Consider the following 26,048-nt stretch of genomic DNA (forward strand, 5'->3'; position numbering starts at 1 on the left):
ATTACATTCAGTTTGCCTTACATATACCATTCCACATTTCAATTTTGTTCATGCTGTTGTCTGCTCTATGGTCGGGTTGTTGTCTCTTTGACACATTCCCCATTTCCATTCTCAATTTTATTTAAGATATATGAGGCTCCGGTTTTTAAGTAATGATATTTCAAAACGGACGAAAAGGTTCTTCTGTTCATTGATGATCGAATAGTATTATCGGAACATAATCTTAAGCATGTTGGTCATTTTCTGGCAGTGAATAGGATTATTAGTAGATAGGGGACATTCGTGTTTGTTGAATGTTTGTCTGCAAAGGGATGCATTGTTTATTTTTAACACAACTGCAAATGTGCCGAATTTTGAAAGTACATTTCGATTAGGAGCGGTAAAAAGAGACCGAACAGTCCAACCAAGTATCAGAACAATAATTACGGAATGACTAGACAATCAAATAATTGTAGTTAAAACTGTTCTGGGATCACAGTTATTTCGTTGTACGTTTCTTAAAGACAATACATTCAAATTATAGACTCTTGATATATCGACCATAAATTATTTATAAAAGTTTACCAGCTATAACTAATTTGTTATGCCATTGTCGAGCAAGTGAGAGGTATTGTTAGCTATACAACCTGGTCCAATCTACCACTTTCTACATAAGAAAATGAAAATGCCTGTACCAAGTCAGAATTTCGACAGTTGTTATATATTCGTTTAATGTGTTTTTTTAAACTTTTTATTGTGCCCTTTGGTTATACATGTTATAGGGACCTTGCGTTTTGAATTTTCCTCGGAGTTTGGTAATTTTGTTATATTACTTCTGCTTTCCCTTTTACATGGTCTATACAGTTCACACCGATCCTGAGTATTATTTGTGGTTTTAAATCTTTTCATTTTAATTCTATTAAGCTTTAATTGTCATTATTCCGTAGTTTTGTTTGATTACATGTATCATGTGTATCTTTGATTAAGTTTGTATGAATGGACGCTTGACATGTATCCGCTTTCTTTTTCTTGTTTATAATTTGTATGAGACATTTACAAAACTGGACATTTATCACGAAACAATCTATCAATCTGCTTCAACTTGAAATAAAATATGTCTTTAGTTAAAGGTTTGGCATGCCACAAAATCAGGTTCAACCCACCATTTTTTCGTAAAATGCCCTGCACCAAGTCAGGAAAATTGTCATTGTTACATTATAGTTCGTTTCTGTGTGTGTTATATTTCGGTGTTGTGTCTCTGTTGTTTCGTAGTTCTCTTATAATTGATACGTTTCCTTCAGTTTTAGTTAGTAAACCGGATTTGTTTTTTTTCTTTATCGATTTATGAATTTTGAACAGCGGTATACTACTGTTGCCTTTATTTAGCTTAATATTATATAAGTTTCAATCGGAATGATTGAATAAGCTGTGTATGTCTTATCTGATATATTTGCAATGCCATCTCATCGTACCAAAAAAAGTATTCTATCAATTTCCATCAAGTGTACATTTTGTTATCGTTTATTTATTATAACATATATAATAATAGATATTGTTGTTCCACCTTAGCCCCATTAAGGTGGAGTTACGTCAGGTTCATAGTCGCCTCCAGTACAGTTTACGGCTTTTTGAAAGAACCATGTACATGGGGAATGGCAATTATTCGTTTCTTTAAAACAGGCACCAAATTTTAAATAACATTCAGCAAGTTCAGGAGGTGTGCTTGGAGTTGCGGGAAAGAGGCAGGCACCTTTCACGTCTTTATTAGCAGGTATGTCTGGAAGTGCCTGTGAATGAAGAATAAAAAACAAAATCAGCTATGTATGGATATCCAATCAAACATCCTGTCTCAGTAGTCGCAAGGTGAGGAAGAAGCATTCACATTATTCAAGGACTTCGATTATCAATGTGTGTAGTATATTTTAGATAGACTATTCTAAAAGTTTTGCCTCCGTTCTCATATAAAAATTAATGAGCAACGACAAAAAAAATATATGTTACTACAAATTGCAAAACCGGGAATGTACATACATGTGTAACAATAATGGTAGTTTTCGTTTCAATTAACAAGTAACAAATTCAATTAGGTGAATCGATAAAAAAAAATAATAGTTAAAGCTCTTTACAAGTAAAGTCACTGTGTCGAATTAGTAAAAGTGTATCAAAGGCATCGACAAGTTTACCTGCATTTTATATCAATTAAAGGGTTGGGTAAACAACTTCATTTTTTTACAATTAGGATATGCTCTCCCGTTTGTATGAAGTCCTGTACCGGTACAAAGCTAGCCAAAATTTCAAACCAAACATCTGTAACTATGAGAGTCATTGTCACGAAATACCTCACTCAATAATTTACTAGTAATAAGTAATAGAAAAATTACGTTCATTATAGTTCAACGTCACTTTATACACAGACACTGCGTACACGCTGGTGATAAATGCGCATCGCTGTTCCCAAAAATAAAATCTGCAATTAATCTCAATCGAACAAAAAGCTGATAGAACTGTTGATGTTGATTTATTCAATCGGCAGTATATTTGGAAACAGTCTTGATTATTAAATCCCCCCAAAAAACATATTCATACAAAAACACTTGTTTATGTAACTACGCCACAACGACGTCGATTATCCACTAGAACAAAGGTTGAATCTGTTTACCACATTCCCCACCCCACCCCCCCCCCCCCCCCCGCAAATATAGAAATGATAACAGTGTGAACAATAACCGTCATTAAAATACCGTTGGTTCAGAATCTGAAGGAAAAAAAATAATGGCTAAATTCTTCTAGCTATAGTATACATACCCTGCAGTGATGAATTCCTTTACAACCGATTCCTTTTAATTTTTTTAAGAGACTTTCAATCCATTCAAGTTGTTCGGGCGACAATTGATCGATTCGAATTAGGATGCTTGTACATAAGTGGATTTGAAAGTGATTATGGTCATCCAGTATTCCTACATAATCATATAAAACAAATATCCTTTTCATTAGAAATATCAAATGGTTCATTGCATGTAATATTTTCTTATCAACATTATTTGTCCAAATTGCAAAATGATATATAGCCAGTAGCATTTCAATAGCGAACAAATTCAGCGTCAGAAATTCTATTGTTAGGCTTCATGTGCACGTTTCTATTGTGTAGCCCGTTTTCAGCCTACTGTTTGTCAACTTCCCCTTCACCGAATTCCTGCGCAGTTTAACATATTAAGGTCATGTTTGAATTTTTGTTACATTATTAAAGGAACCTGACGAGGAGAGCTTGAAATCTGGCTTCATGTAAATAAATTATACCACACGATGCCGTGAATCATCGTAGCATAATTTCCAGGTTGCAGAACGATCACTGTTACTGTGATTCTTACTAACAGATATGACTTATTTTCTATAAAACTTTATGGGACAATATGAAAAGGTTAATGATAAAACAGAATCAGATTGTCTTGAACGTTCGAAAAAACAGGGGAGAACATCAGCCTTGAATTATATTCTTGTTAATTTCATTGTTTGGCCTTTTTCTCTTATATCACAAAAAATAAGAAGAATATATAGAAATGTCTTGTTTGGGTCACCCGCAGGTTATATCACCATAATGCTTTGGTATATTGCTAGTTCAACTAACGGCAAAACAATGGCTTATACAGTGGACACAGGATGATTAGATTGTGTTTTTATTCGTAGCAATATTCATTCCGAAATCATATGAAAAATATTTCCAGTTACTCAATTACCGACATATTCAGTATTTTGTACCTTCTTGTAAAATAAAAATTAAGGATTCAACCCTGACATGAAGAGTTGGTTGTTTCTTCCATCTTGAAATGTATGGAAGACTTCAAAACAGTTAAATGTAATTAGTTCAAATTCCTAACTTTCACTTTTACCCTTGTCTAATAATAGGATACATTATTATGCCTGTTTGAAAAACCGCTCGTGCATGACCACCTTTTACATACTTCAATAAGAGGTATGTGCCAAACAAACTGTTCCAGCAATATCTTATTTTTTATTTTTGCTTTTCCGTTTGAAAAACAACTGACCTCAATACCACAAGAACACCTATAGATAAAATTGACCTAAGCTAAATTACTTTGCAAGAAAATATTGATTAAAGTACTAGACCAACAATTCTATCGTTTTGCATTGTCGTCCAATAGCTATTTGATTAATTTGTTTGGAAATATGTCTTCGTGTCACTACGAACGTAAAAGAAGTATAGCAGTTTTATAAAATTGTTAAAAAGGAAACTTTTAGTTATTTATTGGATATGAGAATACTTCTGTTACATAAATATGGGCTCTTTTTTATCATATTTTTTTTATGTATCGTGTACTAGCATCATTAAGTCATGCTGAATTACTAAAATCTTTACCTTTTTAGCATTTTAGTTAAGTTTTAGACCGTTTCTTGTTTTAATGGTAGTGGCTGCATTTGTGTTAATTCTTAGTATTATTTAAATGTCAGTTGTATTTGATAATAATGCATAACATGTATAAAGGTTGAGAGTGAACACGGATGCAGCTACTTTCATTTTTGACAAAAAAACATCTAAAAAGACATATAATGTCGTATTTCATAGATTTTCTATATGTAAGCTTAAATTTGAACGTCTTAAATGACTAAATATGTTCAAATCTTTCACATAAACTTACTAACTCGATTGAAGTAGACACTTAAGTGTTTACAAACGGTCCAAAATCTTTCACAAGATGAACCTGAAGTTTGAGGCCAAAAACGGCCCTTACCTTAAGGACCTACTCCTTTCATATCATTTATACCTAACCCGGTAAATGAACATAATTAACATATTTATACCAATGACATCCATCATTGATTTTTCATTTTTGTGACGTAATATAAGATCAATGTATAAACGTGAGCTATATACTTAAATGTCAACTTACCAGACAAAATATATCTTCTGTTTGGGTTGAAATGAATTTCACCTTGTACGCATAAACCGTGGTCTACAAATTCTATGTCATCACCAACTGCAATCTGTAGTATTATACAAAAACTTATTATTCAAAGATCTAAATGAGATTAAACTTTTGAGATATAATAGCATGTTTCTCTTGTGTCGTGTGTCTCACTTCAATTTTATATCGAATGTCCAATAAAGTACCACAAATTAGATAGCAAAGGCAATTCAGCATCAAAACAAATTGTTAAGCATTGAGTTATCTCGAAATGTAATCAGAATTAGGTAAATATTACCTGATGAACAATAATTTTCAAAGTTTTTAATAAGGCATCTTGCCACTAGTACTGCCATCATGAGTTTAACATGCATACACAAGAAGTGTATATGAAATATAAACCAGATATGGATCTGTTACAAAAAATATCAATTGTCAAATCGCAGATGTCGTTTGGAATACAACGTTCGATAAAGTCATATATCGCTTCGTTTTTACAAATCTTACACATTCAAACATATCTATTTCACACATATGTGATACATTATGTCTTCAATTCTCAAATTCTAGAGTTCTTTCCATAGCTGTTCTGTGAATAAAATTAACGGTGCTTAAAACGATTGTAAAATCCTAGATTACCACATATTTTTGTGTGGTTTTGGTGCTCAATCCTAAGTTTTATTTAAGTTTGGTATGTTCTGTAAAGGTCCCTTTCTTTTTGCCATGACGCTGTCAGGCGAACTCCGACTTATTAATATTGGATGTCGTCACCAGTGTATCTCAGTTTTTCGTAAGCATAATTTTCAATTTCACGTTTTAATTTAATTGTATACATTTTAATTCAAATTCGAACAAAGCAATTAGTTAGGGGACGACAATTTGATATTCTGGGGTGGGGGTGGTTGGGGGCTTGGGACTTGAGGATTAAAAAAAGAAATAACTCAGCTTTGATAATCACAAAAATAAATGGTTTATTCTGTGGTAGTTTGATAATTAATTACATGACTTGCAATGTATTGAAAATAAATAACTGAGCAGGTTTTATTTGTCCCAGGAACACATACCTCACCTTTACTTAACAGGACCGTTACTAAATTGAGGTAAATGCCTCCTGTATAGGAAATTTCAAAACCGCATGCTTGTCTCAATATCAAATTGTGTTTACGACGAGTGCCTTGCAAGAAGCAAGTTGTGTACTCCCTGATTTTTAGGGATCAATGTTTCTTATTTAGTTGTATTTTGTTCATTCATTGCCCTTCTGTATTATGTTAGTGTTGCATTCCATTTGTAATTTAGTAATTTAGTGTTGGCCCGAGAAACTTAAGTCTTACACTGAATCTATACACTTTGCTTTGAGACCAAAATATTGTCGCAAAATTATGGAAACAAAACATAACTTTCATTTTCAGATTAAGAAAGGGTCTGAGGAACCCCTAGAAAGCATGATTTTGCACATTTGTTCTATAACTTCTTGGGCCTTCAGCGGCGCCAAAACCTTCAAAAATGTTTGCCTCGCTTAGCTCGGCGAAACAGGTTTGCCAATATGTTTAAAGATGTTAGTAACAAACAAACTTTAATACTGTATATGTATGCAATATATGTTAATGCAGTTGGGGGTATGGAAGATTCATTTCTGCAATTATGATGATTGATTTTGATTAAATGGTACATAACGACTTGACTATACATGTATTATTTATAATAAACAAAAATTTAAAAATTGTACGTTTTCGAATATTATAAATATAGTTGTGAAAATAAATAATCAGTCCCTAGCTTTAGTGAAAATGAAACATCTTGCTCCAATAGTGCCGAAAATAATCTGTACCCTTAGTTTACAAAAATAAATAACTGATTCAAAACAAATCCTCCTGGCCCCCTAGAATAGCAACTGGTTGTCCCCTTATTCTATTTCTAAAATCAATTTTGTCTATAGAAGACAAACAATTATGGACAACTAACAAATGACTGTAATACATTACCCCATCGCCTTTGTAAATTTTCGTAACTTTTCCTTTATAAAACTGATTTTCGTTGTCGTCGTCCGTTTTTACTGTTTCAACAAAGAATTCAACAACTGGAACAAATTAAAGCAGTATGCATCTGTAAATCATCGTTTTTGACCTGGCATTAATTAGTTGCACGTGCAATATAGATGTGAGGTACAACAGGAAAGCCGCCGTACTATGCTTTAATTGTACCGATTTACTTTTTGAAGTTAATGCGTAAGAATTGGTTAAATATCTGCTTTTTATCCCGAATTCAAGTCCAGATATTTGTCACATTTTAACAGAAGTTGGTGGGTTTGTAGTTATATGTCCGTATTAGGCTAGTTAACGGAGATCCTTTGTAGTCATTATCAAGCTTATTTCTTGTTGATTTTAGATTTTTCGATGTCTAATGACTTCTTTATGTTGTTTGGTATTGATGTTTATTTGTTTATGTTGAACTTAACAGTGAAAGTGAGTATCACTGAAGGGTGCGCTTGGTTTGTGTTTGTTTTTTGTTGTATTCAAGTCAATGGACACTTTCACTCTCTCGTTAAAACAGGATCAGCGCAAGGTCAAGAAAAGCGTGTTTAAGTTGGTTTGGCAAATTATCTGCAATACTGCTATTCATTCAATTTCAATCCTGTCACAAGATTTTGGACGCAAAAAACTGAAAATTACTACAGCAAACGGAGGTGAAATGGTGTGGTTTTAAATGAACTATTGAACAAATCTACGAACTGAATCAACCATATTAAGGTTTCATATATTGTATTATAAAAGCTTTAAAAGTAAGCAGAATTTTAGATAAGTAGTATGTTCTTTGGCTTAAAAAAACAACTAGCTATGAAGCCTAAATTATTTAATTCTTTGTTATCTAAAAAGGTGTTAATCTTACTAATGCATCAAAGTGTAATATTTCATAAAAAGGTGATAACATTACATATCATTGCATCTAGCGGAAGGTTAGGAATTCTAAAAGATGCTGCTGCTAGAGCAATCGACGCCTAAATGATTTTTCAATTACGATAATTTGCTCAATAATGCAGCTTATGATGTAGCATGTTTTGCGCCTGTCCCAAGTCAGGAGCCTCTGGCCTTTGTTAGTCTTGTATTATTTTAATTTTAGTTTCTTGTGTACAATTTGGAAATTAGTATGGCGTTCATTATCACTGGACTAGTATATATTTGTTTAGGGGCCAGCTGAAGGACGCCTCCGGGTACGGGAATTTCTCACTACATTGAAAACCTGTTGATGACCCTCTGCTTTTGTTTTTTATTTGGTCGGGTTGTTGTCTCTTTGACACATTCTCCATTTCCATTCTCAATTTTATTGACCACAAACTTGACATATAGAACAAAATCCACTTATAAATCTGCTTATGATTTTGCGCTCGAAAGTGAAGTTCAAACTATAGACACCGACCTTCTTCTTGGCAAACATCTCTTTGTAATGTCACCAATTTTGACAATGAACTAGTTTCTTCTACCAGATAAAACTAGTTGGACATAATTAAACCTCACGGATAAATTTGCTATGCATTACATGGTTGCCAAATATATGGTATATATCAATTTTATTGTATGAAATCACTTATTAATTTAGTGTGTGTCTTCTTGTAAATGTATAAGTAAATCATGTAATTGGTAATGTATAATTGTTATCCTCTTATAGCACCATATGTGTGCCTAAATTGAAATCAATTGACTTATCTTGTCTTGTCTTGCCCAAAAAGGACCAGGCTATTCTAGCGTTATATTTGCTAGCGGTATTTTGATTGCAGAAGTCGTAAAGGCCACGAATAACGTCAATGCAGAATTAGAATTGGCAGAATTACAGACGATTTATATGACAGTTCACAACATTGTTTTGTTTCTTGACCAAGTTACGGTCACCAGTATTATCACTTATCTGCATGCCACTTCATATTTTTTTTTCAAATCGGTAAAAAAATGATTGGGGAAAGGGCATATATGTGCCGGTTTGCAAGGACTATGGTCTTCCTTGAACTGATATTTGTTTTTGCCAAAATGTAGGTTGTTGCAGCAAGGTTCAAAATTTAATCCTGTTATCTATGATGAGTTCATCTAGATGAGTTTTGAAATATTTCTTCATTTACTAGACAATTAACCATATAGTCTAATGCAAATAAATATTAATAAATAAATAAAATAACATATTGGTCCTTCATAATTTGAAGTTCTCTTATGATAAATACTAACCAATGCCTTTATTACAGAATCTCTCCTGCAAATGAACACCAGGGTTACAATCTTTTACTGGACAGTCGTGTTTAGCGTCTACATATAGCTGATTAGACAACAAAACGAACAAGACGAATGTTGAAAAAAATGCCATTATACTTGCAATAGACAGTTTCTGCAAATGAAAAGTTTACTTCAATGTAGTACTATTTATAGTATAGTTTATATAACTTTCAAATGAATTATAACAAGAATTATTTTTCTATCAATAAAATAAAATGGAAATGGAAATGGGGAATGTGTCACAGAGACAACAACCCGACCAAAGAGCAGACAACAGCCGAAGGCCGCCAATGGGTCTTCGATGACAGTTCTCAAATCACATTTCAAATGTATGTGATTATGTTACATGTATGCTAGTTGATAGACTGTTTTGAAATTGTACTTTGTTTTACAGATTTGAAGTTAAACCTTATACATGATATTTAATCAGATCTAATAAACAGTGTTCCAATGAATTTTAATTTCTAATGAAAATTTTTGAGTTAGATATAAACATAAAATGTGTATTTTGCGTTATGTATATTTTTCTTACTTTCATCATGGTAGGTAAAGCGTCCGACTAGGATCGTGGTTTTTCGAGCGATTAAATCGGGCTTTTTCGAGTTTGACCACTTGTTTTCGAGTAAATGATATCAAAAAGGTAAACAAACAGAATTCCTTTCTGACAAAACGTGATATAGAAGCTTGAGTTTAATATACAAGGTAGTAAGTACAATGTATTTAAGTATTTGAGATAATAAGATATTATCATTCTGACATTATTTATCATTAAAAAAGTTAAATTCAGCCTTGCAATGCTTTTATTTCAAAATGCAGAATAAAGCCATTTCCGTAGACATACCAATGTATGCATTCATGGAATCTACATAGTCTAAGACATAAAGACACTTTACAAAAATATTGTTATTGCATTGAAAACGACATTTCTTCATTCCCGGGCTTTTTCGAGTGCGTCCTTGTTTTACCGAGTGATTATACACATTTCGTATAGCTAAAAATGTTATGTTTTGGTGTATTTATATTCAAAAACTATAAAATAAAGGTTACAATTAAGTACCTCCAAGACACGTGGTGTATTAACACTTGTATAAACAAGTGCCGTTTATTAGTATCTATTCTTTTTCTCACATCTTATTAATTGCATTTAATACAGCAAGCCTTTCTGCTATTTATGAGGGCCCTCATGGGGTTTTTGATTATGTGATTACTTGGCCGTTTTTTTAATGATTATTTGATTATTAAGCCAAATATTTCATGATTATTTGATTACCTAGGACTGTATTTTTAGTTTATGATTATTTGATTACTAAAGATAAGCAAATATTTAATGATTATGTGATTATATTGGCAAAAAAATTGTGATTATGTGATTACTAGGACCCCCCCCCCCCCCCCCCCATTTATTCTTACTTCAAGATATCTCATGTAGTTTATACGATATTCTATATAGTTTATAAGTTCTCATATATATATTTTATCAGATATCTTATATAGTTTATCAGATATCTTAAATAGTTTATAAGATATTTCATATAATTCTCTATATTAGATATCTTCAAAATTATATAAATATCTTTAAAACTTTACGATAGATTTAATAGATTGTATATAAAATCTATTAAACTATATGATATATATTATAATGAAGAATATTAGATATCTGAAAAATAAGGAATATAAGATATTTTATAATAAAAATATTAGATATCTTATAATGAAAATATTAGATATCTTATAATAAAGAATATTAGATATCTTATATAAAATATAAGATATCTTTAAAACTTTAGGATATATCTTATGAAGTTTATCAGATATACTATAAACTTTATGTGATATCTTATATAATATATATAATATATAAGATATCTCATATAACATATTAGATATCTTATAAAAATGAGATTATACAAGATATCTTATATATTAAGGATATATCTTGAAATTCGAATAAATGGTAAAACGGCTTGTCATATGTACAGTATATATTCGTGATGTAAGTATAGACTATTCGGATTGAGACGTATATACATATAATGTGTAAGGTGAAATATATGTTTGTTTTTAAAAGTTTATACATCTGAAATATTTCATTAACTATTTGTCTTCTTTCTTGTATGATTTATTTTATTGTTTAAGAAATAGAAACCGAAAATATTTAAATGCTACTACTGTGAGGAGGATTCTGATTATGCATTATTATGTAATAATTGGTCATATAGCAACAAAACACCATGAGAACTTCCCTTTTATAAAAGAAAAATGCCTAAAAAATTGAAATTATGGATATCTATCAGACATTGATATGTTGTTCCTGGTGTCGTTCGAAGCACTAGACAATCAAGATGGTGATAGCATATAATAATACACATTTTATAATTTTCGATAATTTTTAAAGGATCATATTTAGGTTATTGAACTATTCATTACATTATAGATTATATTGAAATTGAAATGGCAATAAAAATAAGGTGGATAAAGTGTGTGTGTATTTTAAATATTCTATTAATGGATTATTTTATTGGGGCGGTGTCATGCCTCTTTTAAGTAGAATATTTTGTCAGTTTATAACAATTTTCTGATTCTTCAATGCTTTCTATTAGCATGATAACGTTTCTTACTCCTTTTTTTGTAATATCAAGGGTTAACTACAAGAAATATTTTTTTAACTGTAAAATTGAAAGAAACATGACATGAAGTTAAGGATGTTTGCTCCTCCATTTTTTGATTTTTTGCCACATTATCGGAATCCTCTGGTTTTATCCATGTATTGACATTAGACAAATTTGCCCACTAACCCCTACTTTTTTTTCATAATTTTATAACACAAAGTTTAAAAAGCCATTTTTCAAAATTTTATAAAGTTCTTGTTATTTTTTCATAGTTATTGAAACAAATAAGGTGCCAATGTTCAATATAGGAATATCTAGAGAGAATTATTTCCCGCCAAATTTCAATGGCTTATATCTCGAAAACGAGCACACGGACCCTCCATTTTTTTCTACTTTTTTAGTTTCATTTTTTTTTATACTATCAATTCATAATAGTCTTTTAAAAAGCTTGTTATTTTTAACAGAGTAGCGAACAACCTTAAAATGAATATGAACATGCACTTTGTTCTAAACACCGTTTTGTAAAGGATCATGTAATTTCTTAATGACCACTGGAAAGAAGTTGTAGAACGCTCTCCGAACAGAAGATGTGCATCAAATTGAAAAAAAAGCTCCCTTTTGATCAACGTAGTAATACTGTGAATGCATTATTATTCGTTGGATACCAGTTTTCGTGGTTTTCGTGGGTACAGGCGAACAAAGAATTCAAATGTTCAACGAAGTACATATCTTCTATAGGCTTTGTATGCAGAAATTTGCAAATCACGAAATCATATATCCACGAAAATGCTGGTTTTCATCAATCCACGAACATTAATACCCTCGAAAATAAATGAATCAACAGTATGTTTTTGATATTTTTTTTTTTGGAGGGTGGGGGGGGATATATGATATTGTCCTTCACTTAATTACAGTTATAAACTAGAAAAGTTATTTTTTAGTTTAGAATACCTTATTTTCTTATTCAAATTGTGTGTAAAAAACCACACCATTTGTTTAAAACCCGGACGATTTTACAATTGCTCTCGAAAAAAAAACCGGACAATAACAAACGCTGAATTCTTTAGTGAAATACAGGGAAATTGTGCTTCTTTGTTGTTGTAAACACGTATAGTATTCAATATCAGATATGTAGTAGTATAAAAACGAACATAATTACGAAATAACAGTAATGTTTTATCACTAGAAAAAGCCCGAACTTCAATCGAAAAAGTGGACCAAATCACTTGAAAACAACGATCCTAGCCGGTGTTAATCCTGTATACGCTCTGGACTAAACATATTGAGAAGCAAGTTGTAGAGCATTTCGCTTTAACATCGTTGTCAACATTATATAATTTTATATTTCTGTCAAACAAGTGAGAGGTTGAGCTAAATTTAAATGTATTAATAGTTTTTGCTACATGTTTAAGGCGGACATTGTATATTAACTAAATCCAATATCACCTTAGAACTTTTCCTAATCAAATTGTCTCTTTGGTTGTTATGTTTTTCATTTCAATATTTGATTACTTAAGAATATTTTTTACAACTTACCTGATCTAAGAATTCTCAATTATTGATAAAACCGTCTCTTCAAGGATCTGGTCACAGAGATCAAATATGACATGAATAAACTGTCGTTTTATAGTAAAGTTCAGTTAATGTATTCTTGTGCAACCTGTTATGCATCTGCAACGTGGGATATCATAAATGATTAGTTTGCAAATTTTGTAATTACGTAGGCAATTGATCATTTTCGATTTAATTGATATTTGATTACTTACTATATTTTGAATATTACGGTATTTGATTGCATTTTCATGTGTGTCTACTTTTTCTCCGCCTTTATGTATTTGTTGAATTGTTTGTATACGTTTTTACTACAACTGCTATCCCTTTTTCAAACATTGATAGTTTTATTTAACTGGTTGATAGTTTTAGAGTTAATGATTTTTTTTTTCATTTAAAAAATGAATTAAAGATGTTAAAAGGTATTATGAATAACTAAACCCAAATTATGCGAACAGTGTATTTGACAAATGTTTGACATGATTATAATATTTATCATGATTATGTATTGCTTTTTGTACTTCGGATATGAATGGCTTTTGGTGTATGTTTAAAAAACATTCTAAAGTGTCGATCCATCTTGCTTTATTTAGGGGCATTTGTGGTTGGGACTGTTTTAAATCAAATGTTTCTTTGTGCATATAGACAAACACCCACATCATTGGAATATCTATGGTAAGTCTGGATTCATAACAATTCGTTGGTTACGAGTTTTATAATTAAATATGAACCATGAAGTTTAATGATTAATGAAGTACAAATTTTATTTGGATTTGAAGCAGACTTTGTCAAAACTAAGATATTATATATCTGCGAAAGAGTTTAAGTTTAAACATATTTTATTGTTAATAACTGACAAATGGATTAGGCACAAGTTTTGCAACTTCGTAACGTCTTTCACAAAGACTGTATTGTATGTGAAAAAGATATTCAAGATTACAACACGAAAAGTAAATGTTTCCCTGAATCAACGAACATGTGTACCAAAATGAAAGAAGGAAGAAACTAACAATAATTCACTTTGAAACCACGTTCAAACCAAAGGACACTTTCTGAGTTAGATACTAGTATTCATGATTATAATACCTTGTAGAACGTTATAATAATTTCTGATATAGAAAAAAAATTGCTTATACGCAAAATAATACGTAAATAAAATAAGTCGTAAGAAGTTCTCGGAAAGATCTTTTTTTTAAATTACAAACTAATATTTTTTTACTATAAAATACTGCTTGATTTAGTGTGTCTGTATACTACTTAATTTTGTTTGGTTGAAGCAAATCAAATAACAATCAACAAGAGGAATGGACGTTTAAAGGTTCAAATATCTATTGATTTTGTTGGGTCAAAGGACAACGTCCAAGTAGATAATTGTGGAAGAGCAAGTTAGTTTATGTGTATATATTTCGTTAATGCGTTCTTAACAACATTCACAAAAAGTAAAAATCACAAAAATACTGAGCTCCGAGTGACATTCAAATAGGAAAGTCCCTAATCAAATGGCAAAATCAAAAGCTCAAACACATGAAACGAATGGATAACAACTTTTATTTACCAACTTGGTACAGGCATTTTCTTATGTAGAAAATGGTGGATTAAACCTGTTTTAGAAGCTAGCTAAACCTCACACCTGTATAAGAGTTGCATTAAATTCCATTATATTGACAACGATGTGTGAATAAAACAAACAGACATAAAAGGGTAAAAATGTCAAAAAGGGCCCGGGGAACAGCAGTCAACATTGTGTTATTATCTTAATTACTAAAAGATTAACACAACTGCTACTTTTAAAGGATGTAGAATTTATAACAATACACTATGTGTTTTAACAAACACAATATGATTTGATTGCCAATGAGGCACAACTTCAAAGAAAACAAAATATACCCGTACTTCAATTCAACAATCAGCACTAGCGGTACCGTATAGTACGCCATAAAAGTAAAAGTCCTTTGAGTGGTTATTGAATTATTTGTTAATTTTAAAAGAAAATAATATAAAATGTATAGCTAGCATCGATTTTATCTTGGCAGTTGATGTATGAATATTGTGCAACATATTTGTGAATAATAACGATAATTTATATTTATTGTTGCTTGCAAACATTTTTTGAAAAGTAAAATCTATTTTGTGGTTTATTCTAATTTTAAATATAACCCTTTTGTTTCTTATCAGTTGGCTTTCGTCTAAAACATGAATTTCGATATAAAGAAATTAATAAAAGAGGAGCAAAAGATCCCAGAGGTACCGTCAAACTCATTCATTGAAAATAAACTGAAAACGCCATGACTTAAAAATAAAAAGACAAACACACAAATGATAGAACACAAGACAAAACATAGAAAACTAAAGACTAAGCAACACGAACCCCACCCAAAACTTGAGGTGATCTGATGTGCGTTGGAAGGGTAAGCAGATTCTGTTCCACATCATTTAGAAAGAGGTTTCTTGTGTAAAGATCTGGGCCTCGTCTTTGTGCTTTAGTTTTGGGGTTGTGACTAGCTCATGAAAAAAAAACACATCTTGCGTTAACGACATTTAATAAAAGAGAGAGTAAAACAAAAAAGACGTTTCCAGCTATCACTTGAACAGTTTCGTTAAAACCTTTATAATTAAATATATAACATCCCCCGGCAGAACGAAAATTCCCAATGAAATTTTGCTTATGTGAAATTCAGTGCACAATCAAATAAAAATACATTATCAATATTAATATAACCAATGTATCTTTCTAACTTTCATAATATTCAAAATTCTCTAACTTTCAATATATATAAACGAACAAGTAACTGATATGGATAACTTTGTGGAATAAGCATCTTGTAACACATTGCGGAGAACCACATGTATAGAAAATGTCTTTTCGTCATAAACGTGACAGTTAATATCATATGATATAAAATACTATGAAATCACCAGAGTCCTTACTCTTATTTTGTAGATAAATGCTAAACGTGACAAAATATGCAAACATTCAAAGAGTCTCACATAAAAATACAATATAAGACCAGCTCATAATACTCTCATGTACTCTGAATTTCTCAGTAACCATACTACTCACAGCAATACTACTCACGACAGGTTATTTGTGTTAACATATAAAAGTCACTGATAGATATTAATACAATCTCATTGGGTTATCTATGCCTTACAATTCCAATTTATATGTTTTGGGGGTATTACTCTTAACAATCAGCTTTACAGAAAAAAACAAAGTTCATTTCTTAAAATAAAGTGTAGTTTTCTTTATAAAGTTTTGACAATACGAATAAGTCTTTAACTTCAATCCTTGCAACTTTCGAACAAACATTGTAATGAAAAATTACATACAAATACGATACGCATAAATCCTAAATTAAGATGTAAAAAAAGGTTATTTTAACTACATCTTCTAAATAATCAATAAATCTGGCTTTCAAAAACAATTTATGCTAACTGCCTTTAAACTCTAATAAAAGCTTCATTACAAAACAATAGCATGTTAATCAAACAAAATTGTTTATGTTAATTAATACAAAATACGATATTTCAATAATCATATTTAAATAATCAAAATATAACGATGCCAGCAAGATATCATGGATATACAACAACATCAATTCATAATCATACAAATGATATTAGAGTAACACACGATAAATGTTCATATATGTCCTTTTCTTTTACTTCTATGGTCTTCATTTACGGACATTCAGTATAACGGATATATTACTATGAGATAAATCTCACACATAAGTCTGCGGAAGAATAATATACAGACGGCCGACACAGATCCTGACGAATTCCTAATTTATGAGTCGATATTCCAAATCAAAGAAAATTTATATTGTACATAGCTACATTATTGAATATGAGATAAATATTACGAGTGAAAATTGTGGACGGTAATCAAATGAAGATAATATTATGACAACAAAAATGTTTAAATTTGTGGCGGAGGTCGAGATTTCAATTTTGCCTTTGCTTTCGGTCCAAGCTGATTTTCGTGAAGCCACATAGCGTGTTGGGCTGTTTTACCCGATATATGAGCAAGATACGATGTATTTCCGTTTAAAATTGTCTGCATTAGAAATCTTTTGACTTTTAATGGGCTTGTAGACGTTGATTTGCTAGACATGTCAACTTCATAAAACTGATAAAGTTCGGATCTTGGAACCTAGCTGGTAATTTCATAGAGCGCTTTGGGCGAGACATTGCTTTACTATGTTCAACAAATAAAATATTGTCTGATTTGCTTGTATTATCAGAATCGGGAAAATTATAAACTATCAGAATTGGTGTTTGTATTGTCCTTAACATGCATATTGTCCTCTTCCATAGATGTATGATCTTGCACTTCAGCATCGACTAGTTTCGTAAGTACAGGGTCCATAAAATATTTTGAAGAATTTGGTTCCAGCTGTAAAGCTCACGTACTCATGAGATAAACCTAACGAGATAATGCTAATTAAATGCGAATGGTGTTTAGACAATATAAAAAAATTGTTGCGGAGGTCGATAAGTCAATTTGGTCTTTGGCTGGGGTCCAAATTGATTTTCCTGAAGCCACATCGCGTATTGGGATTGTTCACCAACTATATGTCGAGTAATATCAGATATATTTACATTCATAATGTTCAGTGCTAGCTAGGAATCCACTGTTACCTTCACTTGCAAATATGTTCTGACCACATTGACGAATCAACCACGTGTGATGTAAAATGCACGGGAGTCACATTTTCAGACTTAAAATCATTTGTCTTGAAAACTGCATAAATGTTCTGAAAAATATACTAAAAAGTCTCCAGATATTGATTCTTTTATTGTCTCTCCACCATGTAACGATATGGGCCTCGTCTTTGTACTTTAGTTTTGGGGTCGCGACTAGCTTATGAAAAAAATGCATCTTACGTTAACGACATTTAATAAAAGAGAGAGTAAAACAAAAAGGCGTTTGCGGACATCACTTGAAGAGTTCCGTAAAAACACATATAACTGAATGGCACATATATAATACATAATATAATTAAGTATATAACACTTGGAGCACTTCGAAGACCCAGCAATATACCGTTGTTTGTAAGGACAGACACTTAATATGTAGTTTAGGTATCCAATACAGTGATGAAAGATCCAGTTCTTCATCTTTGGCTTAAATTCCGAAGGAACATATAACAGACCTATGATTATCCAGGATTTCCTCTGTGGTAAGCGTCGTGAGGGTATATGTTGAGTTTCCAAGTGAATTGTAAATACTTAATTCATTTATCAAGCAGTTTATGTAATGAGTTTTACATACAAACACGATGTTGTTTGGGGCTTTATCTGCAGGGACAATAAATTATTTGTCCTGGAGGTAAATGAAGAATAGGTATTTTGCAACATTTGGGTCTTCAAAGATTGTATTATCCTCGACTGAATTAATTGGTTATCAAAGGTACCAGGATTATAATTTTGTACGCCAGACGCGCGTTTCGTCTACATAAGACTCATCAGTGACGCTCATATCAAAATATTAAGATTGTTCATATTCTGATGCATATACATATGCTAATGCAATCAATATGCAGATGCTAAAACGGCAATTTAATGAGAAATTTGGAACATATTTCTTAACTGTGATGTTCATATTTTGAATGCTTTATTTTATAATTTAGTGATCAAATTAATGTAGGCGGTTGATTATTATCATGCTAATTAATCTTTCAAATGCGTATTACATTTGAAGATGATATATCTAACTTAATCTACATATATGTACTTGGTCTCTCTTTCTTAATCTATTTCTTTTTTTTTCATTTTTTTTAATAACAGCTAGTATCATCCGCTCAGATATAACCACTCGATCACGATAGTTGATAATATTTGAGTTTATAACTGTTTTGAATGACATCTAATGATAATTATGTTTTTTACATGATTATCGTTTTCATCAGATAATTTTATGTCGTCCATTCTTCGGTTGTGCATGTCTGTTCGTTTATTCATAGAAGATCATTCTTATAAAAAAAAATGTGGTATATTGCCAATGAGACGACAAATCACCACAAAAGACCAAATGACACAAAAATTGACAACTGTACGTCACCGTACGGTCTTCAATAATGAACAAAGCCAATGCCACATAGTCATCTATAAAAGGCACCGTAATGACAAATGTAAAACAATTCAAACATGAAAACTAACGACCTAATTTATGTACCAAAATGGTCTTCATTGTCGACACGACTAGTTTTATTGAGGTTTATTTTGATGATTGGTTTGCTTGTCTATACAATGTTTCTGTCAGAAAAGAGACTACAGGACAACTTGTGACATTTCTTAATAATCATCATCATATGTTATTTTCAACAGCAAATGGTGACCATTTATTTGGTTTCATAAAACCTAAGTTTTTGGCCATTGTTGGTGTAATAAACTAGGGAATGGTGGAAAAACTAATTATGCTTCTTTAAGATATACATTGATTTTTGATTAAGTTATAAATCATCTACATTTATAAACAATGTATAGAATGGACAGAATGTAGTCAATTATTCATTAATAAATGATGTATTAGTAAGCGTTTGTTTTTATCAACCATTAAAACCAGATACATAATATGGTAGCATGTTTTCTAACCAAAGAAACAATCATAACCCAATGTATAATAGTATTTAGGAAAACTATATATAAAGCTGCATATGTGATATTGAAAAAAAATTTTGTTTATACTTTTATAATTTTATTTTCTAATTTCAAAACGAGAGTCGTTAGAACTAAGGAAAATGTTGAATGAGTACCAAAGAGACAACAAGCCATCCAAATTACCATGTTTAAAAAGTAACTATTGTAGATCAAAGTACGACCTTCAAAGCGGAGCCTTGCTCAAACCGAACATGAAGTCAAAAGGGCCAAAAAATGACAAGTGCAAAACAATCTAAACTGGAAAACAAACGATCTGATCTGATCTGTATCAAAAATCAAGAAACGAGAAACACTTATGAACCACATCAACAAACGACAATCAGTGAACAACAGTGACTTTGGACAGATGCAAACAAATGCAGCGGGTTTATGTCAATTTCACCAGAACACAGTTGTAGATGTATACTATTACAACAAAGACAATTTTAAAAATAGTGCAAGCAATGCCATACATTTTGTTTGTAAGATCGTTAAAACAAACTTTTAAGTTTTGGAAAACTAAGGCTGTTTTACCTCAGGAATAGATAATATAAAAGAGGGACGAAAGATACCAAAGGGACAGTCAAACTCATAAAACCAAAACAAACTGACAACGCCATGGCTAAAAATGAAAAAGACAAACAGAAAAACAATAGTACACATGACACAACAAAGAAAACTAAAAAATAAACAACACGAAACCCACCAAAAACAAGGGCTGATCTCAGATATAAGCTGTATTAGGCAAAAATTTTAGGATGTTGTGGTCCTCCAAAATCTTCAAATTTGTACTTTATTGGTCTATTAAACTTGTTTTCTATTCAAGCATCACTGATGAGTTATTTGTATACGAAACGCGCGTCTGGCGCAAATACAAAAATTTCGTCCTGGTGAGTTTATCAATCCGTTTCAGATACGTTTTTTGAAATAGGTATCGTTATTTAATAACCAATGAGACAATTATCTCATACGATATCTAAATGCAATCGTACTTCCTTCAACAATCAGTAGTAAGGGTACCGTATAGTACGCCATAAAAGTACAAAAATAGTCCTTTAAAAAGTCATTAAACTATTTGTGAATTTTATAATAAGATAAGATAAAATGAACAGTTGGCATTGATTATATCTGCATATTTATCATGTCATTGTGCAACATCTTATACAATAATAATGTTGATTACTAATTTGTGTGGTTTGTAAAAACATTAGTGAAAAAGTAAAATGTGTCTAGTGATGTATTTGAATGATGTATGTATTGTGATAATGCAATGGGTCTTTTTTTAAACTTTTATAAGTGTTGGTATTTTAATAATTATAGATGCAGGGGCTGAATACTCATTGGCATTATCATATTTCCTTTTTTTGTTTGTGTTGATTGTAATTCAACTCCTGACAATAAGATATTTATCAAGACTGAGTAGATCGTATCACTGTTTCACTATCTTTCCTGGAAACCCTTTCAACATTATTATTTTTATTTCAAATGCGAAGTTTTATTGATGGTAGACGAAATTTGGTTTTTCATATTTATTGGTTTCAATGACTCTTTAATTTAATCTGAATTTAGTTTTTCAAACTGAAGAGGCATGTATTGTTGAAATGCGCATCTGGTGCAGGAAAATTGGTTCCGATAATGTTATTACGACAACTGGGTCGATGCCTCTGCTGGTGGACTGTTAGTCCCCGAGGGTATCACCAGCCCTGTAACCAGTACTTCGCTGGCATGAAAATACGGATTTTTTTTGTGTTATTAAAATTTGCAGTTTCAAAATGCTAGAATTTTATAAATTAAAGAATGTATCTACCACATGCAAAGCTCTGATTCTTTTCACGGATTTGGCTTTACTTTTTGAACCTTTTGGATTATAGCTCACCATCTTTTATATAAGCTTTGGATTTCAAATATTTTGGCCACGAGCATCACTGAAGAGACATGTATTATCGAAATGCGCATCTGGTGAAGACAAATTAGTACTGTTAATGTTATTGTTCATACATACTCGTTTGTATGACTATAAATAAGACTATTCATGATACAACGCCATCTACAATTGTACAATCACAGAACAAAATTGGTCTAATTATTTGACCATATCGACAAATTTGCAATTTAATGGTTATTGACTTTTTTTTATATAAAGAAAACTTGGTGATTCATTGCATTATTAAAAATATTTAAACAAATATCATTTTGTTTGTTTTTAGAATCATTTTGTCAAATGAGCCTTTTATGAAAAAAAATTATACTGGACTAATAGGGATTTTTTAAATTTTTACTCGTAGCAATAAAACAAGCTCGTAGACACAAATTTTTCTTTTAATTTTTTAAAAACATATAATAAAACCTATCTTCTCACATTTTATTTTAAAATTCTATCTTATAGATTTTTTTTATGCACACAAATCTGTAGGTTTTTTTTTCATGAACAATCTAACCATATTTAGGCAATTTTCAACGACTAATAGCTTGTAAAATAGCACGTTGACCCTTACGTGTTATTATATTTTTTAAAAAAGCATAATAAAATTTTCATTTTGGCAAATTATCAGAAAATTCTGTCTCAAAAAGTCTATACTTATGATCTAGCTTAAACGTTCTCATAGAGTATTTATGTAATTGACTTTCATTGTCTAGCAAAGGCTTGGTTTAAAAAAAATCAGTAAACTTCATGTTTAATGAGAACACAAATACCAACAGTGTACATCAACGACACATTATACATAGCTTTATTAATTACGTAAACTACATAAATTAAAGATTTGAAATGACTTGACTTTTTTCTTATCAATCCTGTTCATTGTTGGTGTGCTTTTTCAATTTATGTGATACATTCTGCATACTATCCAATCGCATCAAACAGGAATTTCGTTTTAAAGAAACTATTAAGATTCTTCACATATCTATGCATTTGCAAACCCATTATTATGATAGTGCATTTGCTAGTAAAGTATTCTAATGATGCGTTGTACAGCATATTGAGTGATTGTCATGAAGATATTTTAATCGTTTTTTTTTGTTTTAATTTTGTAATAAACATAATGTAAACCGATGATTATCTTCGTACAGAAGCGTAGAAGGGCTATCCTTTTTCATTATTTATTTTTCCAACTTTAATCTTGGATTTTCCAACTTTAATCTTGGAATTTCCAACTTTAATCTTGGAATTTCCAACTTTAATCTTGGAATTTCCAACTTCAATCTTGGAGTTATCAACTTTAATTTTTCAATTATCAACATTAATCTTAGAATTATCAACTTTAATCTTTGAATTATCAACTCAAATCTTGAAATTTCAAATTATTTTCTTGGCATTATCAACTCAAACCTTGGAATTTCCAATTATTATCTCGGAATTGCTAACTTTTATCTTGGAATGTTCAATTTTAATATTGGAATTATCAACTTTAATCTTGAAATTATTAAACAATGTTACAATTATCCCATACGAGATCTAAATAGCACCGTACTTCCTTTTAAAATCAGCACTAACGGCATCGTATAGAACGCCATAAAATTACAAATAAAGTCCTTTGAAATCTTATTGAATTATTTGTGATTTTGTAATAAAATAAGCCAAAAAAGACCATCTTGGCCTTGAATTTGACTGCATATTTATCAAATTTTATCTTTGAATTTCCAAATTTAATATTGGAATTTCCAACTTTTATATTTGAATTATCAAATTCAATTTTGACCATTTTGATTTTTGGAATTTTCCAGTTTTAATCTTGGAATTGTGAACTTAAATCTTGGAGTTATCTACTTTTACCTTGAAACTATCTACTCTTATCTTTGAATTGGCTGATATTATACTTCTCGAGTATTGTTTAGCGTATTTCTTAATATATACTTAATCTACTTATAAGTCGCGGCTAGACGTTTGGTAAAATTTTAAAGAAATATAGGAATTGATGAGAGATGTAACTTCGTAGTAATGGGTATAAGTAGATATGTCAACAATATTGGTCTTAAAATGCGCGATTTTATGTATGATAAAGTCGAAATAACGCATTGAAAGGCTAAGATAGTTTGCTTTGACGCGTCGCTGTGTGGCATCATAGCAAAAAATATTGTAGCCTTTCCAGAGGTCATAATAATTTGGCCTTATATATGAAACTACTGTTTAGTTGTTGCTGACATTCTATATTGATATGCATTGGGTTTTTCCTTCATATTTTTTTTTTATTGATTTGGAGTATTTTCTTCTTATCTTATATAAATATGTTTATTCAAAATCTTATATTAATGGCCGATTGTGATTTTTGAATAAATATAACGTTCCTCCTAAATAAATGCATTCAAAACTTTAAAAAAATTTATGAAAGCAAATGTCATTCTTTGTATATATTTAAATATTATATAAGTACCAAATATAAGTGAATTCTATGTTAATATCGGTACATGTTTTAAAGCAGAAATGGCATACTCCTACCAAAACTACTACTTAATTTTTGGAAGAGGCAAGTAAAAAAAATGTTTTGAAGGTTAAAAATATCTGGCAACTAGGTTTGTTCAAAGGATAACGTCACAGGCATGAAAGATAATTAATTCTATTTGTATCTGTTCTTATTTTGTACAAACACTCCTTACAACAATCACAGCTGATACATTATAATGGTTAAGAATGTATCATGCCATTAAAAATACTTATCTAATAACCCATGAGACAATTATCCCATAAAATAACTAAACATCACCTTATTTCCCCTAACAAGCAGCACTAACAGTACCGTATAGTGCGCCAAAATAGTACACATAAAATTCTATGAAATGTCAATGAATTATTTGTGAATTTTGTAACAAGATTATACTAAAAAAAGAACAGCTGGCCTTGATTATGTCTGCATATTCATTTTTATCATTGTGCAACATATTTATCAATAATTATGTTGATTATTAATTTGCGTGGTTTGTAAAAACATTAGTGAAAAAGTAAAATGTATCTAGTGATGTATTTGAATAATTTATATATTGTGGTAATGAAATGGGTCGTTTTTTATCTTTTATTAGTGTTGGTATTTGAATATATATATATATATTTGCGCCTGTCCCAAGTCAGGAGCCTCTGGCCTTTGTTAGTCTTGTATTATTTTAATTTTAGTTTCTTGTGTACAATTTGGAAATTAGTATGGCGTTCATTATCACTGGACTAGTATATATTTGTTTAGGGGCCAGCTGAAGGACGCCGCCAGGTGCGGGAATTTCTCGCTACATTGAAGACCTGTTGGTGACCCTCTGTTGTTGTTTTTTATTTGGTCGGGTGGTTGTCTCTTTGACACATTCCCCATTTCCATTCTCAATTTTATATATATATATATATGCAGGGGCTGAATACTCATTGGCGTTATCAAATTTCCTTTTTTGTTTGTGTTGATTGTAATTCGAACTCCACCAATAAGATATCTATCAAGACATCGTATTAGTGTTTCACTATCTTTCTCAGAAACCGTTTTCAACATTGTTATCTTCAATTTTAAATGCGCATCATTATTGATGTCAGACGAATGTTGGTTTTTCATATTTACTAGTATTGATTTCAGTGGCTTTTCATTTTGAGTATTTATGTAATTGATTCGGCATATAATTTTATGTTCTTGCACAGGCCTGAAATAAAAAAAAACATCAGTAAACTTCAAATTTAATGAGAATACAAATACCAACAATATACATTAATTCAATGACACATGTAATTTATAAAAAAAAGTACTGCTTGAAAACAGTACGTATATGAAGTAAATATTTAATATAACTAGGCTATCTATTTGGATGTTAACCATTCGTCTCAACTCGGCCGATTCCGTACCTAGGAGAGTAGCGGATTCTATCGAGGATTGCCGAATGGGATGTTAACGAATACTTTTGTCTTATCGATCTTGCTCTTTGTCAGCTAGCATTTCTAATTTGTGTGATACATTCTGCATACTATCCCATCTTCTTAAACATGAATTTTGAAGATACTGCATATAGTGATGCCCATAAACTTAATAGTAGATGTGCTAGTAAAGAATTCGAATGATACGTTGTACAAAATATTAAGTGACTGTCATGCGGATATTTAAAATGTTTTATTTCCAACATTT

At 30.9% G+C, this 26,048-nt stretch overlaps 1 protein-coding gene across 1 annotated transcript; it reads right to left on the reverse strand.

Annotated features, from left to right (window-relative positions):
- Window positions 1-1,479: 1,479 nt before the first annotated feature.
- Window positions 1,480-13,440, reverse strand: LOC139522408 (uncharacterized). The gene is made up of 6 exons (XM_071315926.1): window positions 13,306-13,440; window positions 9,113-9,269; window positions 6,884-6,978; window positions 4,887-4,980; window positions 2,785-2,936; window positions 1,480-1,766 (listed from the first exon to the last, which is right to left on the reverse strand). The coding sequence occupies exons 2-6, from the start codon at window positions 9,246-9,248 to the stop codon at window positions 1,554-1,556; spliced, it is 690 nt and encodes a 229-aa protein (XP_071172027.1). The 5' UTR covers window positions 9,249-9,269; window positions 13,306-13,440; the 3' UTR covers window positions 1,480-1,553.
- Between the last annotated feature and the right edge of the window lie 12,608 nt (window positions 13,441-26,048).

Source organism: Mytilus edulis, chromosome 5, assembly GCF_963676685.1.
Source record: "Mytilus edulis chromosome 5, xbMytEdul2.2, whole genome shotgun sequence".
NCBI lineage: Eukaryota > Metazoa > Mollusca > Bivalvia > Mytilida > Mytilidae > Mytilus > Mytilus edulis.